This window comes from Tasmannia lanceolata, unplaced genomic scaffold (genome assembly GCF_043159265.1).
Source record: "Tasmannia lanceolata isolate RefF3 unplaced genomic scaffold, GAP_Taslan_0.1 ptg000002l, whole genome shotgun sequence".
Classification (NCBI taxonomy): Eukaryota; Viridiplantae; Streptophyta; class Magnoliopsida; order Canellales; family Winteraceae; genus Tasmannia; species Tasmannia lanceolata.
In genome coordinates, this window is record NW_027518679.1 from 56767950 (window position 1) to 56788000 (window position 20051).

Below are 20051 nucleotides of genomic sequence, written 5' to 3' on the forward strand. Positions count from 1 at the left end.
TCATCCCAACCCTACGATTTGTGGAGGCAAAAATGAACGTGTAAAAACCTTCACAAATTTGTCCATTTTTGCCTCCACAGTTTGAAGGGTTGGGATGATCCTATGGAGCTGATTTTTGGTGGACACCCTATCTATGTGAGGGCCAATCAAATGAATGTTTTGGATCACCAAAACAATGTGGGCCCATTGTATTTTAAGCCGGCGGTGTAGCTAAGTTAGCTACACCGGTGGTGTAGCTTCACTTTCCTCATATATATATATATATATATATATATATATATATATATATAGAGGAAACTGTCCAAACTTATGGTGAGCTAGCTTGCCCAATCACATGGGGGCCCACTTTGTTAGGATGATCCAAACCATTCATTTGAAAGTCCCTTACATAGATGGGGGGTGTACCAAAAATCAGCTCCATAGGATCATCCTAACCCCTCCATTTGTGGATGACAAAAATGGACAGACTTGTACACACCCTATCTATGATAAGGCCTTGCAAATGAATGGTCTGGATCACTCCCCAAAATGTGGGACCCATGTGATTGGGCAAGCTAGCTCACCATAAGTTTGGTGAGCTTAAGCTCACCAACAGTTTCCTCATATATATATATATATATATATATATATATATATATATATATATATATATATATATATATATATAACAACAAATATTAGTTAAAGAAGAGCTAAAAAGAGTTTATAATAAAAGAAGAGTTACTAATAACAGAGGTAAACACGATAGGCAATAATAAAACAGAATGCCACACTTGACACGGCACAAAAACGTATCCACACCCCCACATTAAGCCTAACAGTAACACTAATAGCAGTACATTTGAAAGTGTCCAAAGGAGTGTCGATACGGCTGGACTCGCGTGTCGTGTCGGACACAGCGGGACACGTATGTCAGCAATAACTTCAAAGTGTCGGCTAAATCATAGAATATACCCCAAGAAGGTTAGCATATCTTTCATGAATACACACTTCTTGAGATTAACAAACAATTTATTCTCCTTTAAGACTTTCAAACTTACACATGTGGAGAATATGCTCGCTGGGGTCCTTACGATATATGGGGATATCATTGAATTATACGATGACGAATTTCCCTATGAATGGTGGAGCACCGGTTCATCACACGCATAAACTTACTGGGTGAGGTAGATAAACCAAAGGGCATGACCAACCACTCGTATCCTATGTGACAAATATCTCTCTCGGGAATTTCTTGGCAAGGGAAAATATCCGGATATATTATTCTTTTTTATATTTTTTGGGTTTATATCGGAAAAAATGATAAAGTAAACTTATTTAAAAATATATAAATTAAGAAAAAGTATAAAATAAAAAAATTCTATGAAAATATCGTAAAACTTTTGTGATATTATCTCATTAAATGAAAATATCGCTATATTTTTTGACTTGGGATTATTTCTGGATTTTGTCATTTTATGAAAATATATCAATAAAATTGCTATATTTTGAAAATATCAGAGATGTCATAGCTCATATCGACCTCCATGTGTCATGTTAGATGCGTTGTATCTAAAACTTAGTAACTTTCATACTAGAATGAACTCTAGTTTTGTCTGCAAACAAATGCTTTAATTCTAAGGTCCTCAGATCAATTTGCCGCATGTAAGGACTGTTGACCCCATATTGTGTCTACAGTTCAACTCTATAAAAAACAAAAAAGTATAAAATTTCTAAGTAAAAGAAAAGCATGTAAATAAGCAACTATTGTTAATTCGCAACTTCTTATCCTTTTTTTTTTCTAAACAACAGTTTATTTTTTGAATATCCCTGTTGACTGCAAGTACAACTCTAGTTGTGATGAATCACTATCCTAAACATCTTTCTCCAATCATCCCAAACTCTCATACTTTATGCAGGTATGAAAATTAGGTGATGACAATATCTCCATGGTCCTTGATGCAAAGCGCATGCTTGAGTTAAGCAAGAAACCTACTGCATTTACAGGTGGCTTTAGTTGACTATTCTACTCCTAAGGATATCCCCAATCAGATTGTATTCTCCTTCAATGTTATTACAATTGTTTGATCCCTCATCTTCTATTGAGTATTGACCAATTTCCTTTTAGATGTGCCCCATGGCAGGTTTCTCACTGTTGTCAACCAGTCTTAAGTATGTTCACAAGAGGCTGGAGTCTGGTTTTTTGTCTGCATTTCACCAAAATTCTCTCACCAATAATGATTTTTGCTGCCATTGCCTGCTGTGCTTTCTTTGCATATGGACTTTTGATTCACTCCTTTGAAAGAAGCAATGACTTCATAGTGTTCTGATGCTTGAGTAAGCTCTTAACTATCAAGAGGATGGTTGCAAACTTGTCAACACTGACCTACACCCAATTTATATCTTCAGATTGGTTCATTGTTATATTAAGGAGGAGCATATGCTTGTGCGTGACAAGTTTCATATTTCTCCCTTGATCATCACAGATTCTGTGTAGCTTGACTAACCAATCTATTCAACCATCAATTCCATGCAAAACACTATGCATGACTTCCAAAATAAAAGCCTCTTGTTCTCCATGAGGGGTCTGACTGCTATATATATGATGGTTGATTGTCTGGTACAACTACTCTGTTCTAATTGAATAGTAGGTATACGATACTCTTCATGACTGGGTTATATTGTAAAGCATGATGTCCTTGTTGCAGGTTGATATTTCTCATTCATATTTTAGACCAATATACCACATTCTAGTATTGTCACCTTATCCTTTCTATGGGCTTTCTAGATGCATAATTTTAATTAATTGTAAGGGGTGTCTTATTAATTTTAATCTAGCCCTCCCCAGACCCCGCAATGGCGGGAGCCTCGTGCACTGGGCCGCCCTTATTAAGTGGGTGTCTCAGCATCAAACTGCCACATGTTATCAGTAGTTTAACAGTTCAATAATGATTTTTTTTGTTATCAGCATGAACAAAACCCTTGAGCGATACCAACAATGCTGTTACAATCCTCACGAGACTAATATCTGTGATCGTAATACACAGGTTTGTTCTTAATATATATATATCCGTTCTTATATTTATGTTCCATTTATGGTTTACAAGAAGAATTAACCCTTCCAAATTATGTAGTGTTCACTTTTCCATATGCTGTATTACAATGGTACATTATCCTGTTCTGTTTCATGTTTTGTTCTTTAAATGAATCAACTTTCCAATTCACTTAAAGTAGAACACAACAAAAGTTTTGTTAAGTACCTTATCATGGTTAAATAACTTGGAGCTTTTAAAAAGATGAGAACTTCATTAAATTTGTAACTAGAACACCACTGATTAGTATAACTGATAGATCATATTCATTGAATCCAGATGAACCTGACCATTAAATTTATCAAATACACAAGTGTACAATTGAATAAGGTTTAGCACTTTAGCTTTTCAACATGGAACATCAAAGTTGCTATTGGAAAATGAACCCAATTGAATGACCTAGGACGAAATGGTCACACTGTAACTATGTTATGTTTAGTGTCTTATGCGGAGAATCTGTAGTGCTTTTCATGACTGTATTCTGTAACTCCCATCTGTCATGTTATGCTAGACCATTTTCAGCGACTGTAGAGGGACATAAATTCAAGCATTATCATTTAAAAACTCTAGCTCTTGTTCAAATTGAAAAGATAGTTATTGAATCGAGAGAAAATGGGTAATTTTAATGGTGTCAGTAAATATTCCAAATATGCTGTACATAACAACATGAATGGTCAGTGGAATCTGCGCTCAATTCTTTCCCACAACATTATACCTGCTATATACGTGCATTATGTGCATAGTTTTCCATGAAGGAACCAATGAACACCTGATTGGATACAATGATTACATTAATGACCTAATTACATATGACTTGCGGGTAGAACTCACTCTTGCTGTTGATTTTTAACTTGAGGGTAGAACTCAATCTTGCTTTTGATTATTTTTTTAAATAATGAAGAACGAATTGGAAAACGAAAAACATTATTTGAAGCTAATGTTTCATGTATTGGCTTCAATTAAGCTATGAAAACTTTCTAGGAACTGTAATAGCCTTTGACTGCTTAATGTAAAACAAGGTGAGTTCATCCCATTATCAAGACATGGCTGTGCCGATATCAGTTCCCTATAAATAATATGTATATATAATTCTTGTCTTGATTACTATATCATCAGTTTACTCATTAATGGCGGTGCTAGAGACCTGAACATAAATACTGCGGTGAAACATGCTGATCAGCCTTTTCATTTGATTTCTATTTGATTTTGAAATGCAGGGCTGGTGCCATGAGGTATCCAAGTTAAAGGCAAAATATGATTCTCTACAACGCTCACAAAGGTTTTACTTCAAAATTCCATGACAATCTAACACGTGTGTTATTTGTACTCTTGTGTTGCAATTAGCGCTATTTACTAACATTACTATAATCAAAATAGTATACAACCACTACCATTCTTATTTGAAAAATACTAATCGGTAATTCATGTCAAGGCATCTGCTTGGAGAAGATTTAGGACCTTTAAGTGTGAAAGAACTGCAGCAACTTGAAAAACAACTTGATGTAGCTCTCTCTCAAGCAAGGCAAAGAAAGGTATTTTAATTATTTTCTTTACTTCAGATGTATTGATAAATGGCGAGAGTGTATAGAAATCAGCTCAGCTAATTTCCCTTTTTTCGTGTTGACTTCGATTAAATTCCATAAGTTTATTTTTCTCTCAGTTAACAATATATTGTTTCTAATATTCTCACACAGATGAACATTCTTATATTTTCCTATATTTGATGATCGAAAGAAAATAGAAGGCACTTCGGATATATTGTTTCATCTTCAGTTCAATACTTTCTGGCGGTATTGCAATAAAGTAGAATGCTTTAATCTCACCCAAAACCTCTCTTACATTATTTTTTTCACCTATCTTCCACCCAAAACTCCTGAAATATTCACAAAAAGTTATCCAACCTTAGAATCACAATTCAAACCCACCCATGCCTTGAGCTCCTCTCATTTCGTCCAAAAACTAATTTTACCCCTTTCCGGCATCCTCCGACAACTTCTTGGCATGTGTTTGCACCTCTCTAAACCTATCAAAAACCTTGTAGGAATATTTCCCCAACCTAATCACCTATTTTAGGACCCAAGCCCTTAATTTTCAGACATCTGTTTCACTCACATTCCCCACCACTATAGTCTACACCATCCCGACATCCTTTGATAACTTCCCTGCTTGTGTCTGTATACCTCTAAACCTATCCAAAAGTCCTCTTTGAGGTCAAGAATCTTCCTCATAGGCATTGGTCCTACATCAGATTTGGTATTAGAGCAAAATATTAGTTCTTTTGTTCGTTCTGCATCAGATTTGGTATAAGAGCCAAGTATTAGTTCAACCTTCGATCGTCTTGCATCATATTTGGTATCAGAGCTCAGGGTGGAAACATGTCATTTAGATGCAGTCATGATTGAATAGTTGAGTTATTAGAAGGCTTAAACTCAAATTTGACAGGTTGTTGTTCCACTCGGATCACACAGATCGTACTTAGCAAAACTTCCGTGCCCTTCATCTAGCCTTGGAGACTCCACATGCTGCCAAGTGTCAAGAGTTTGTGCTGACAAAATCATTGTTTTTACCGTCTATGGAGAGCTTGTAAATAAAACAATGGACCAGAGCCACTATCGTCATCGAAAACCGGTTTCAACGATACATAGCTCATATGCATTACACAAGGATATGTATGGAGATGATCTTTATTTAACAAGCCTAGAAAAGAAGACTACCTCGACAGTCTACAAGAGCTTCAACTAGTGCCAAAGCAAACACGTGATGGTGAAAGCAAACACGCCGCCATTTGTTCCACCAATGGTTGTAAAGTTTAAAGACTATATTGAAATTGTGATACAACTATTTGACATGCTTACTACGATGGAAATATTTAGTTCGTTGGCAAGGACAACCATATCCGACACGTGTGAAGATCAAAGCTGACAAACTCCCAATAATGAAACTGCCAATTATACTTGACAGCGTCGAGTTCTCAAAAGTGGGGGAGTATATGGGGGACCATCCAAGATGACATGAAGAATCAAGGAGTTAAGAAGATGGGTCCCATCATTAGTGCTAAAAGAGTTTTGTTTGGGTTTTAGAGTGTTATTTTATTCTTTTTAAGTCATAAGAAGTATTAGTGTCCTTTTACATCAAAATAGCTTAAGTTCTTTGTGTTATGTGTATTTTAAATAGGCCCCATAGATGTCTTACATGATATTTAAGTAGGAAGCAAGTCTTTAAGTCATTAGAGGGATTTTTGTCTGAAGGTGTTAGATTTTTTTAGGCTTTTAAAACTTTCTAGTTTTCTTCTTTCTCTTATATGCTGTAAGCCCCATGACACTCTTCTATTATTCTATGTTATGCTACTGATGAGGGGATGAAAAACAATTTTCTCATGCTTTCTTGAAAAGAAAATCATGGATGTGAAATTTGCTTTCCCTATAGTGTTATGCCTAGGAACCCCTTGGTGCGATGCCTTGGGTTTTGGTTGGTGAGATTCCAACCTTCCTATCTATCTCTTTCATGTTTTTTCCCCCCACAAACCACCTTCCTGGGAGCCCTAAACCCCATTAATCTCACCCAAAACCTCTTTTACATTATTTTTTCACTTATCTTCTATCCAAAACTCCTAAAATACCCATAAAAAAAATTTCTCCAACCTTAGAATCACAATTCAAACCCATTCATGCCTTGTGCTCCTCTCATTTTGTCCAAAAAGTAATTTTATCCCTTCCCAGCATCCTTCGACAATTTCCTGACATATGTCTGCACCCTTCCAAACCTCTATCATAAACCTCGTAGGAATATTTCCTCAACCTAATTACCTATTTTAGGACCCAATCCCTCAATTTTCATACATCATTTTCACTCACATTCCCTACCACATAGTTCACACCATCCCGATATCCTTCGACAGCTTCCTGGTTTGGGTCTGCATACCTCTAAACCTATCCAAAAGTCCTCTTTGAGGTCAAGAATCTTCCTCATAGGCATTGGTCTTACATTAGATTTGGTATCGGAGCAAAATATTAATTCTTCATTTGATTGTCCTGAATCAAATTGGTATCAAAGCTTAGTATTAGTTCAACCTTCGATTGTCTTGCATCAGATTTATGATGGGGACCATTCTAAGGTCTAAAATTTCATTTTAGGTGTCTTTTAAGTCCTTTAAATTATAGTAGGGGTGCCATAGTCTTTTCCTATCAAAATCACTCAAATGTTTTGAGTCATGAGTGTTTTAAATAGGCTCCACACATGCATTACGGGATTTTTAAGTAGGAAGCCGGTCTTTAAGCATTAGAGGGTATTTTGGTCCAAAGGTGTTTGGTTTTTTTAGCGTTTCAAAACTCTCTTCTTTCTTCTTATATATTGTAAGCCTTATGACACTTTTCTATGATTCTATTTTATGCTATGGATGAACGAATGAAAAAACAGTTTTCTCTTGCTTTCTTACAAATCATGGATGTGAAGTCTTTCTTCTGTAAGATGTGATGCCTAGGAACCTCTTGATGCGATACCTTGAATTTTAGTTGGTGAGATTCCAGCCTTGCTATCTATCTCTTTTACGTATCTTTTTTTCATAAACTAGCCTCTTGGGAACCCCAAACCTCCTTTAATCTCACCCAAAACCTTTCTTGCCTTACTTTTCCACCCATCTTTTTCAACCCAACATCCCTTTCAAAGAATCTTCTTGCATCAGATTTTGTAATAGAGCGAAATATTACCTCAACCTCGATCATCCAACAACTCTTGCTATTGGCATCACAACAAAGTTTGAGCATTAAAAAGATATTCATTCAATCATATGAAAACTTGCCATAGGCCTTACATCACATAGGGAGAAAACCCCACGAAAATGAGGGAGTAACCCTTGTCTCTATGCAATTGCTAAATCAAAACTTAATAAAACCTAATAAACAGTCTTGAGCTTTGTGGTTTTTGAGAGAGAATATTCTTGGGTTTTGAGGAAATTCATCACCTGGTAATTTAAATTTTATGAAAACAGCCTTACAAACAGCGGCAACCTCATTTTTATGCAGTTTATTCCATGTAAGAATGTTCTTCTGATCCAATCAACCGCATTATGACGTAAAGGTGTTGCTAATCCTGTTTTGTATGCACAAATTTGATGGGTGCTGCATCACTGATTATTGTTTGTCAGATCCTCGAGGTTCTATGCGAATGCCTCACTGACTTTGACATGGTAGAATCTGACATATTAGGAGAATTTCAAATATTGATTACATGCTTCTCTTCCTTCTAATATTATGTATTTCCATCATATGCTTACAAATTTTTATATAATACATATTATGTCATCTGTGGACATGTCTTAGAGTGCAATTGGTTATTTTAATGAATAATGTCATATTGCATGTATGAGTAGCGTCAAAAGAAATTGAATGACGGCTAGGCATTCAACAAAGTTTCTGTATCTGCGTAATAACACCGGTGAAGTAAAGTTAAGGTGCAAAAGCCAGTAATTATAACCAGAAAGGAAGATGAATAATTTAGATGACAATGCGTGTTTTTTTGAACTCTTCTATCATGCCAATTGATTGTTCATTACCCTTGTGCTTAACATAGTTACTTTACCAGTTGCTTGGCCTTTCCCCTACTCATATAAGTTGGAGAAACACATTTCCTAAATGCTTAATTGGTTAGATTTTAAATTCAGTTGAATATATATATATTTTTTTTTTTTTTTTTTTTTTTTTTGAAAAAAATTTAGTTGAATATATAAGTGTAGTATATGTCTCTCTCTCTCTATATATATATATATATATATTGAATATCTAAGTGTAATATTTGTATATGGGATTTGCTAGGGACCATCGCAGAAGGCATTTCGTAGTCCGGCTGTTGCATGAGAGATATGTATATATGTATGTGCACATATGTAATTGTAGACACCTTCATTTTGCTACACTTCAACCAACAATAACCTAATATATTGATCCATCAAATTTCACTGGTAAAATATGCATCCTCACATTCCCTGAAAACGAAAATGATAAAGAGATGTACCTGGTAAGACGAGTAGATCCGAAAAATTGGAAAAAATGTCCTGATTGGTGACTTAGAATGTTAAATCCATGTAAGAGTCCCTCTATCATGGATTTATATGTTTTAAGGCATTAATATCTCGATCTGACTTTATGGATCATCAATCGGGAAAAAAATAAGCTAGGGTCACTTCACAACTTGGACCCTGATTCCATTATGAGACCCGATTTCCGTAAATCGTTAGATCAAGGGCTGATTTTTTACCTGGGTATCTTTCTTTACTAAGAATTTGTGATCATATCAATCAAGGTCGATCTCAAATTTGGATTAAACATTGGGCCACTTTAATTAAGCAAAAATCAAGTGAAAAGTTACGTATCAAGGCAGGATAAGCGAGATCCGTTGAAATCGTCCCATTAAATCATCGATATCAAAACTTTCTAATGACTCAACTATTGTCAATATCATGGTTTAATAGTTTTAATCGTTGGCCCGAAGTTGATCGAATTAGTTGGTTCGTTCGGACCACCGATTTGCTCGATCTTTGGAAAAACAATCTACCGACGGAGATCGGAGGCTCGCATTGGTCGAAAATTCTGAAAATAGTATTTCTACGGCAATATTTGGCTTAAATGAAAGAGAAAAAATCAACGATTCCAACGGCGAAAGAATTATCGAAATCGGACTTCAAAATCTCCTGAAAACCGCGTTTTTCGATTTTCACATTCAAAATATTTGAAAAATCTTTTACAGAGATTCTAGGAGATTTGGAGGCATCATCTCGTCCATTCTTTCGATCGAAATTGATCTCAACCACCCAATCTTATTCCATATCTTTGCAAAGATTTCAGGATATTTGAAGACCTGATCTCGCCCGTTCTTTCGATCACATGGAGATTGCAGTTAATCGCAACCATCCAAATTGTTGCCATTCTCTACAAAAGCAACCAAATTGGACATTTCCCTTGTCTTGAAATTTGCTTCCAAATCTACAAAGATTCCAAGGACAAGTGGCATCATCTTAGACCTTGAATTGTTCCTAAATCTTTAGTGCTTGATCCTGGCCGCATAAGTGCCTGCCATTTTGAACATGGCCATGACTAAAATGGAAGATGCCAAAGAAGAGGGAGAATATTGTAGAAAAAATTGATCTCGATCATTCATTCCCCTTCCTTTTTCCATCACTCAATCTCCACCCTACACCTCTAGAACCTAAAGATGGCAACTCAGCTCCTCCCTCACCTATAAATACCCATGCTCTCTTCTCCTCTAGACAACTCAATATTCCAAGAGAGCCGACACGAAAAAAAAAACCTCAACTCTCTCTCCCTTTAGAATTCGCCCCACCCTTTCCTCTCTCTCTCTCTCTCTATCTCTCCCCACCTTGGCCAATACTCCATTCCCACCGCCAATTTTGGCCAAATTTCATCCAAGGATCAAGGCGCGGCGAATTTCGTCAAAAGCAAGGACTTGGCAGCAAGCATCGAAAAGAGGTTGGCCTTTTATTACTTTCGAATTAGAAAATATGTTAGGATTAAATTGCATGTTAGATTAGAGTGCATACTATGAGTAGAATTCATATTGATGTCTAATTCATTTAATTTTGCGTGCATGTCTCTCATCTCCCTTTTCTTTTTTCTTTTTTATTCTTTTTAATCTTCAAACCCAATTAGCAAAACCCGCACCCCGAACCCAAAACCAGTGGCCTACTTGGCCTTGACTCCAACCCACACCCTAAGCTGCACCTCACCCCAACCCCACTCAGCTCACCCAACGCAACCCTCCTAGCCGAACCCAATATCCTACTTCCCTTAGCTATTTTGCTATGCCACCACACCCACATCACCAAAATTAATCCCAATCGCCCATAGCTATATCCCGTGGCCCAAAACTAACCGAACCATGTACTTCCATCTCCATAGCCCTCCTCCCCATACCATCATAAGCCAGATCTCACATCACACATCACCCATTCCCATTACATTCTTCCCCAGCAGCCAATAACCCATCACATCCCCATAATTTCAAATACATATACCATGTCCCCACAAGGCCATAAATCATGTCCATACCCATCCCATCTAAATTCCATCTACCTCAACCGAACTCACATCTAAATGGCTTGGTCGAACCTCCTAATCCGATTTACATGGTCGAGCCATCCTACCCTACCCACTTGGCTAACCCACCTTTCCCACTCCACCTAAACCGAGTCGAACCCAACCGGATTCAATCCAGCTCCACACGAGTTGGACCCACACAAGACCCGTAATCCGAACCGCGCTCCAGCCCGATTCCTATCCTGAATTAGTAACCCGAACCAACCCGGGTTCAGCCCCAACCCAACCCGGTACAACCCATTCCAACCCGGTTCAGCCACAACCCAACTTGGTTCAACCTGTCCCGACCCGGTTCAGCCTCGACCCAACCCGATTCACACTGTCCCGACCCGATTCAACCTCGTCCGAACCCGGTTCAGCGCCAACCCAACCCGGTTCAGCCCCGTCCCAACCCGGTTCAGCCCCGACCCAACCCGGTTCACCTTGTCCCAACCCGGTTCAGCCCCGTCCCAACCTGGTTCAGCCCCAACCCAACTTGGTTGAACCTGTCCCAACCCGTTGCAACCCATTCCAACCAGCGATCAGCCCCACAACTCGCCCGCAACCCGACGCTGTATCAGCCCCGCAACTCACCCTAACCTGCACCCTAAGCCGCACCCCAATGCCGCACTCCTTAAGCCGCCCCTTACGCCGGACCCTAAGCCGCACCCCTAACCCGGACCCCAAGCCGCACCCGTAACCTCTGCCCGAGCCGCAAACCCGCAACCCGCAAGTCCAATTCAACCGAACACAATCTTCCCAATAGTTCCATGCATTGCATATGCTAGGTCTGTGAAGGAGTAAGAATTCATGCATTGTGTACACACTGTACATTTGTGTATGCACTTGAATAATTAAGCCGTGGACTATGTATGCACTGTAATCGGATTCATACACTGTGCATGTGAAGGATATACTTGAACTCATCATATCCAATCACTGTGTATTTAATTGTATCACCCAAGTCATGTATGACCATACCCAACCGAAAACTCCCATTAGTATAGCCATATCATCCAATTGGCCATGGACCATATCCTCATATATTCGGTTAGAAAATTAAACCCATATGGTCATGTACCTTGTTGAAAGCCATTATATCCTTTGAGGGCCATGAGTCATATCCCCATGCATTTCGTCAGAATCTAGAGTGGGGACCGAAATATCCAACTGTGGCAAAATCACATGGCCGAGAACCATCTACCCGAAGCTCAATCCAAACCACACCATCCTAACTTGACTCAACCAACCCGGTCCAACATGGACCCAACGCGAGTCTGGACCGAACCGGATTCAACCCGAGTCACCCCGAGTCAGCCCAAGCCAACCCGAACCTAGCGTGACCCCACTTGAGTCATGCATTTATACCCAACCCAAGTTACACCCTCTTGTTCCAAACCGAATCTCACCCCTAGACCGAACCGAATTGCATTACCCAATCCTTAACCAAGTGATGCTCCCGTCAAGTTGCACCTCACCTCACCACAGCCCAAACCCCATTCACTTGGCCGAATTTCCTAAGCTCATCCGTCGAACCCTCAAATCTAATTCCTCGAATATAGGAGATTCCTTGTCCAATTCTTTGGAGCCCAATTCCAAGTTCCAATCCCAAATCCAAGCTTATGATCCAAAGTACCAGTTTAAGTACCGATCCCAACCCCCAATTCCATCTTCAAGATCCAACCCCATTCCAATGGAACTACGTGTGGCTTGATCCCCATCACGGGGTACGTAGGCAACTTAGCACTCTCAAGTTCAGTCGCACCTTTCTCCATCCTTCTCGTTCCCCTACACCCTTCTTCATCCCTTCCATTCCCCTATTCACCCTTTTCTTTTCCTTAAACTCTTTTTGCATGTTAGATGTTTTCTTTTGCTTAGTTGCATGATTAGTTGCATGTTTAGATCTCTTTAATTGTTCTTATCGTAAGCTTAGAATCACATGCTAGTTGTTTTGCGTTTTAGTGTGCTAGTTGCTTTCTTTGCATGATTAGTTGTGTTTGTTAAATTTGGAACTCAAAAAAATTCAAAAATCTTAAAGAATCTAAGAACTCATAATCATCTAAGATGAAAAATCTCAATCTCCAAAACATAAAGTTCTAGGCTCTAAACTTAGAGATCACACTCTAGGTTTTCAAAATAGAATTCTTAGAATCCAAAGTTCACAAATATACTAAAAATGTAACTTAGGTCCATTGCATTAAATCTAGGTTCATATAGCATAGGTCACTTCACCTCAAATCAATTAATCAAATTCAACTCAAATCAAATCTCATCAATCTCAAAACAATCACATAGGCACATAGGCATGTAGTTGCATGTAGGATGCACTCCTGGCTCGTATGAGTCTAAACTGTGAACGGCTAAAAAAATTAGAATGCATCTAGGTTAATAAAGTTCACATTCACCCCATTTGTTAAACCTAAATAATTAAAGCTTTCAAAAGTTAGGCAAGGTCGGTGCTGTACACTTCGTGCGGTACACCTTCCGACTTCGTAACCAGGTAACTTACCCAGAACTCAAAGCGTAGACCAAATTAACAGAGTTAATCATGGGTCCTAGATCCCTAATCTAGGTGGCGACTCTGGTCAGTTGCTTCTTTCGTGAAGTTAGGATTTTTATCTTAAATTTATGGAAAAAGCAGTCATATTCAAATCCAATGGACAAAAGCGCTATCATCATAAAAAAACACACCCTTGTGGGACCCCCCTCGGGACGGGATCCACAGTAATATATATATTTCTATGTGTATATGTGTGCGCTTGTGTGTATGCATTAACACATGATCTTTAAATATGTATTGATAGTTTCTTTTTGCTTTGATTGTCCGATATTGTTACTCCTTGCTTCCGCAAAGCTTTTAACCTCTATGGATTGTTTTTGATGAAATATTTGCATAATCTAACACAGATCAATTTTCATCTGTGGATAAATGGATGAAAGCATGCTACAAATTTGAACATTATATGTTAGTTTTGTATCTGAATTGCAAGTTAGCTCTACCATGGTGATCTTCTTCAGTTAGACTTAGTAAACCTATCTTCAACTTGTTTGCCAATAGAGGAGCCCTAATTACACAAGCATGCTGGTTTTGCATATGGCGATCACCATATGCCTGAAGCTGCTGTCTGAAAGGAGCTTTCTGCATTTGTAATTTGCATTCCTTATGTTTGAAATTATTTATAGTTTTGGGTTTTTCGTAAGCTTTTTACCGGCAATGTTAAGAACAATACAATTTCTATGAAGAATCATTCATAAAAGATTTCTCAAATACTTAAAAAATGTGGGCAAGATGATAATATGTTTATATTGTTCTATGTGCAGACACAAATAATGATAGAGAAGATGGAAGAGCTCCGTATAAAGGTATATATTTTATGTTTGAAACTGAATCTGCAGATTTTGGCTTTCCATTAAAAATCTTTAACATGCAAGTTCAAACCATTTATGCCAGTTATGTTGTGATCCATCAATTCCACTCTATTTTTACATAATTTGTAATTAGGATTCTTATTCGAATATTTATAACTATTCCTTGTGGATTCTTAAATGCCTATGAGATGATTATAAATAATGTATGTGGGATTTACATGTTCGCATGATGTTTTCATGCAGATGAATTGACTGTTCCGTATTCAATTGAACTAATATAAAAATTCGCAAGAGCGTGCCAACATCCCAGCTTACCCATAAAAAAAAAAAGACTCCTTAGAGCCTTAGAGAATTGAGACTCCACTTTTCACTGAAAATGACAAAAAAAAAAAAAAAAAAAAAAAAGGTTGGATCCACTAGTCCAATGATCAATCGTTGCTCGAGGATGAAAAAAAATTAAATAAATCCAAGTTATATTTGACAATTTTACATATAAATTCAAACAATATGAAAATCTCATGAATAAATCCGGATAATATTGTGTTGTTATAAAGAATATTGATCTTGTTCTTAAAAATATTAGTATATAATATTTGTTTTTAGAATAGTGCAAAATCATAAAGATTTCTAAAATGGATGTGATATTTGCACTCCTTTGTTTTGATAATAGAACTTGTCGCTTTATTACATAGTTTTCTTATTGGCCGTTGATAGCTTCTGGATTGTAACATAAAACAAAGAGGTTGTGCCATTATTAATCAGTAGGAATGTGGATATTATTTTCCTTTTTAAAAATCCTTGAGATATTTTCACTAAGGTTGAAAATGAAAAGAACTGCGGTCTTTGGAAAATTCTTTTCTAAACAGCCATCTAGGGAAACTAGAAAAGAACTGTTTAGGTGTTCATGGGGAAAACGGTTGAGTGTTCGAGATTATTAGGGACATCATAACTGAAGTTTCTAAGATGCCTTTTCAATAAGTTTATCATTATGGAACTTCTGTGGAACAGTTATCTAAAGAATCGATTGCTCTATGTAGGGTGTCCTTGATACCTTTGAGACGACGTGACACAGGGTTGCCTTAACAAATAGTGGTTTCATGCTTAACATTGATGGTATGTATCCATCCCAGAGGGTTTGGTGTAGAGCTAGATATGGCAGTAGTTTGGCAAGTGATGAAGGCAGTCTTACTACCATATGCAAGCCCAGCGAGCTGTGTTCATGCTATTGACACCTAATTAGCCTAGAAACAAAGAGGTGTCCCTTGTTTCGATAATGACACTTGTTGCTTTGTTACATACTTCTCTGTTTGGCTGGTGATACCTTTAGGATTTATATCATCCTCCTATAGCTAATTAGAAAAGCGTATAACAAAGAAGGTGTGCCATTATTAAAAAGTCTTAGAGTGTGGATATTATTTACTTTTTGAAAATCTCATAGATATTTTTCATGAAGGTTGGAAATGAAAAGATAAGTTGCCTTTAGAAAAATTCTTTCTTATCAGCCATCTTTAGAAACTAGCAAGGCAAATGTTAAGATGTTCACAAGGCGAATAATTGGGCATCAGAGATTATTAGGGGCATCATAAATTCATAATTGAAGTGTCTATGATGCATTTTCTACAAGTTTATCATAACAAATCTTTGGTGGAGCATTTATATCAAGACTTGATTGCTCTATGTACGGTGTTTTCTATTCCTTTTGATACCAATTGACACCCCGACTGCCTCCCCAAATAGAGGTTTCAAGCTTAAAACTGACAATTGCAACAAATAAGTCCATCACAGATGATTTGTGTATGACTAAATATGGAAGTACTTTGGCAAGTAATGAAGATGCATCTATCCTATCTTGTGCAAGCCTAGCAGCCTCAACTCATGCTATTGAGCCATAGTTAGCCCTACAAAATTGATGTAAACTTCTGACGCAACAATTCAGGATCAGAGAGAAAATGAAAATCTATTCTCAGATCAGGAATTTTATGGTCAGACCAGGAATTTTCTTGAAAATCTGTAGAATTTCAGGAAAATATGCTAGAATTCAAGAAAGCTCAGCTCTGATACCAAATTTGATGTAAACTTTTGCTGCAAAACAATTCAGGATTAGAGAGAAAATGGAAATTCCTTCTCAGAACTGTAATTTTATGGTCAGACATTGAATTTTCTTGGAAATGTGCAAAAATTCAGGAAAATATGCTGGAATTAGGTGGATCTACATAGGAATTACAAAATTTCAACGAGCAATAATCAAGAACAGTTTAGAACAGTAATGGAATGACAAATTTGCTCAAAAACAGTCCCAAAATAACAAATAACAGTCAAGAAACGTGGTACGAACAGTAAAATGCTGAGAATGGATGAAAACAGCAAGAAAGATGGTCAAGAACAAAAACAAATGGATATAAACTTAATTTTATTGAACCTGTTAAAGTATAAAAGATAAATAACGCCTTTCTCCCACATCTTAAGCTTTTGGAGAAGTTGGTAAGTTAACATGGTATCAAAGCCAAAGGTCTCGACTTCAAACCTCCCGGACCAAAGTGGGACCACATGTGCCACGTGTTTGCCAAGTGGGCCACACATGCGGGGGAGTGTTAAAGTATAAAAGATAAATAGCGCCTTTCTCCAATATCTTAAGCTTTTGGAGAAGTTGGTAAGTTAACAGAACCTTTGATAGAAAACAGCAAGGTCTTCCCGTTTTGTGTTTCCTGTACATGCTTGCAGAAGAATGCATAAGGTTTTGAAGATGCAAAAATTTCTCAGTTCTGAATAATATTGGCCCATCTTAAACATAGGAAATGGATATCTCACATAGCTGACTTGGAAAATATAAAATGCTCGGTTATTTCTTGTGTGTTTTCAGCTTTACTACATATTTGACTAGGATAGATTGGATATATTAAAACGTCCTAGTTGTATGGTATGCATTGATTGCAATGGTCTGTGTTTTTAACAATATATTTATTTCATATGTTTCTTCTTCTCTTTCTTCCTTATTTTTTCTCTGATTCTGTAATGTCTTCCTGTTTTGTTTCTTGTTCCTAATGAAATTTATACGTTCTTTTGGGTTTACTTGCAGGAGCGTGAGCTTGGAGATATAAACAAGCTGCTCAAAAATAAGGTTCTACTTGATTCGTTTGCAAGTATACATAAAACATATAACTTGTCTTACTAATAATGATGACATTCCCGCTACCTAAAAAATAATGATATTCCCACTTAACTCCTGTTTGTAATTCAGATCGAAGCAGAAGGTCAAGGCACATTTAGAGGCATCCAAGGCTCATGGGACTCTCGATCAATAGTTGAAAACAACACATTTTCTCTGCATGCTTCTCAATCCAACGCCATGGAGTGTGAACCCACCTTACAAATTGGGTAAAGTTCTTTGTTTCTCTTCTCATATTGTTTTTCATGGTTCAGAATTAGGTAAAGGCAGACCAGACAATGATGCAAGATGAGACCAACGAGTGTGAGTGTTCAACCAAGTTTGATGGCATATCATAGCTCAATAATAAACGACTACGTCATGGAAATGATCTGTATTCTATTTATATATACAAGAAACAGAAACATGCATGGACACTTTTTTAACCCATAATTTATCTAGGAATCCGTAGCATGAGTAAATGCTAAGTTAGAGTTATAGAGAATTACTTTGGAATCCCAAGGTTTTAGACTGAGTAGAACTAAGACTGAGTATATAGAGTGCAACTTTAGTAATGTAAGGAGGCGGGACGAGGATGTAGAAAATATGACTGGACAGGAGGTACCTAAGAGGGATATCTTTCGCTATCTTGGTTCAATTCTACATAAGGAGAGATTGAAGAGGATGTTAACCATAGAATAAGAGCAGGTTGGTTGAAGTGGAAGCTTGCCTTATGAGTTCTATGCGACCGTAAAATCCCTACCAAGTTGAAGGGAAAGTTTTATAAGACCACTATGAGGCCAACCATGCTGTACGCTCAGAATGTTGGGCCACTAAGATGCAGCATGTGCATAAGATGAGTGTAGCGGAGATGTGAATGCTTAGATGGATGTGCGGCCACACAATGTTAGATAGAATTAAAAATGAAGACATTCGTAAAAAGGTGGGGGTGGCACTAATTGAGGAGAAGATGAGAGAGCACCGCTTAAGATGGTTTGGACATATCCAAGGTAGGCCTTTGGAGGCTCCGGTGAGAAGAGGCGACTCGTGCCAAATTGATGGAGTAAAAAGAGGTAGGGGCAGACCAAAAACAACTAGGGTAGAAATAGTGAGGAAAGACTTGATAGCTAGGAACATAACAGAGAACATGACCTTGGATAGATTAGAATGGAAGAAAATGATCCGCGTAGAAGAACCCAACTAGAGCCAAGATTAGAGCCGGGTAGATTCCTATCACCTTTTTCATGAAAATTTTCTAAAGGATTCATTTAGCCAACCCCAACTAGTTTGGGACAAAGGCTTTGTTGAGTTGAGTTGAGTAGAATTTATCTAGGAATCCGTGCTGGCACCATAAATTGTATTGATGAATGAAAAGGTACAAGAGGGGGGCATACCACCTTACCTCGGGCCCAACAAAAAAAAAGAAAAATACCTACTTCATCCAAATGCTAGGAATACCAAGAAAGTCACATCTCATGTCACCCTTAGCCTATCTATGGAGATCTTTCCATTGGTAGAACGTGTTATTACCTTAACTCTCACTAGCAAAATTTGCAAGAGCCAGCTACCTGTTTGTTTATATATAAAAGAAATTTTTTTGCATGGGCACTTCTAATATGATAGCTGTTGAAACAGGTACCCCCACGCTGTTCCTCTGGAAGCAGCCATTCCTCTGAGCGCAGCTGGTGAGAGTAACTTTATTCAGGGTTGGGTCCTCTGAACCATTTAAACAGACACTAATTATATGATCGGTTTCAAGGTAAACAATAAAATATATCAAGTTATTTGCATACTATGTATAATTTCTATGCTTTACTGAGTTGTGGCTACCATACTCTTGAAAACCTTTCTCATAAAATTATCAGTTACTGTTGGTGTAAAGTTACATGTAACACCAGAACAGAGTCCCTCTGCTAATGATAGCAGTTGAGATAGATTCTCAATGGCACAGTTGAAATTACTTTGTCGTTGTTCATGGGTGTTTGTGTGACTATTGTGGCCTGCTTTGCTGTATCGGATTAGCACGGTGATGCTTGTTTAAGGCCCTGCTTGTTTTGGATTTTGAGAACTGATATGAAGTCCATAACTGATTATTGGGCTCGAAATTAAGGCCCTGTTAGTTTTGGATTTTGATAACCGATTTGAGTCAAAAACTGATTATTCTTCACAAAGTTACTTTTAGGCCCTGTTTGGTTTGGATTTTGAGAACCTATTGTCAGTCTTTTCAATCGGTTCTCAAATTCCAAAACAACCGGCCTTAATTTTCAGTCCAATAATCAGTTTTGAACTTGCAATCGGTTCTCAAAACTCCAAAATGAACGGACCTAAAATTTGAGTCCGATAATCAGTTTTGGACTCGTAATTGGTTCTCAAAATCCA

The 20051-nt window shown here is 37.6% G+C and overlaps 1 protein-coding gene across 3 annotated transcripts in view; it reads left to right on the plus strand.

The window, feature by feature from the left end:
• Positions 1–19645, plus strand: part of LOC143880402 (agamous-like MADS-box protein MADS3) — a 31802-nt gene extending 12157 nt beyond the window's left edge. For all 3 annotated transcript variants that reach the window (XM_077383390.1, XM_077383380.1, XM_077383371.1), the window contains exons 3-9: positions 2948–3026; positions 4289–4350; positions 4504–4603; positions 14480–14521; positions 17604–17645; positions 17766–17902; positions 19308–19645. In XM_077383390.1, coding sequence (XP_077239505.1) covers positions 2948–3026; positions 4289–4350; positions 4504–4603; positions 14480–14521; positions 17604–17645; positions 17766–17902; positions 19308–19392 — 547 coding nt within the window. In that variant the 3' untranslated portion in view covers positions 19393–19645. The remainder of the gene's footprint in view (positions 1–2947; positions 3027–4288; positions 4351–4503; positions 4604–14479; positions 14522–17603; positions 17646–17765; positions 17903–19307) is intronic.
• The last annotated feature ends 406 nt before the right edge of the window (positions 19646–20051 follow it).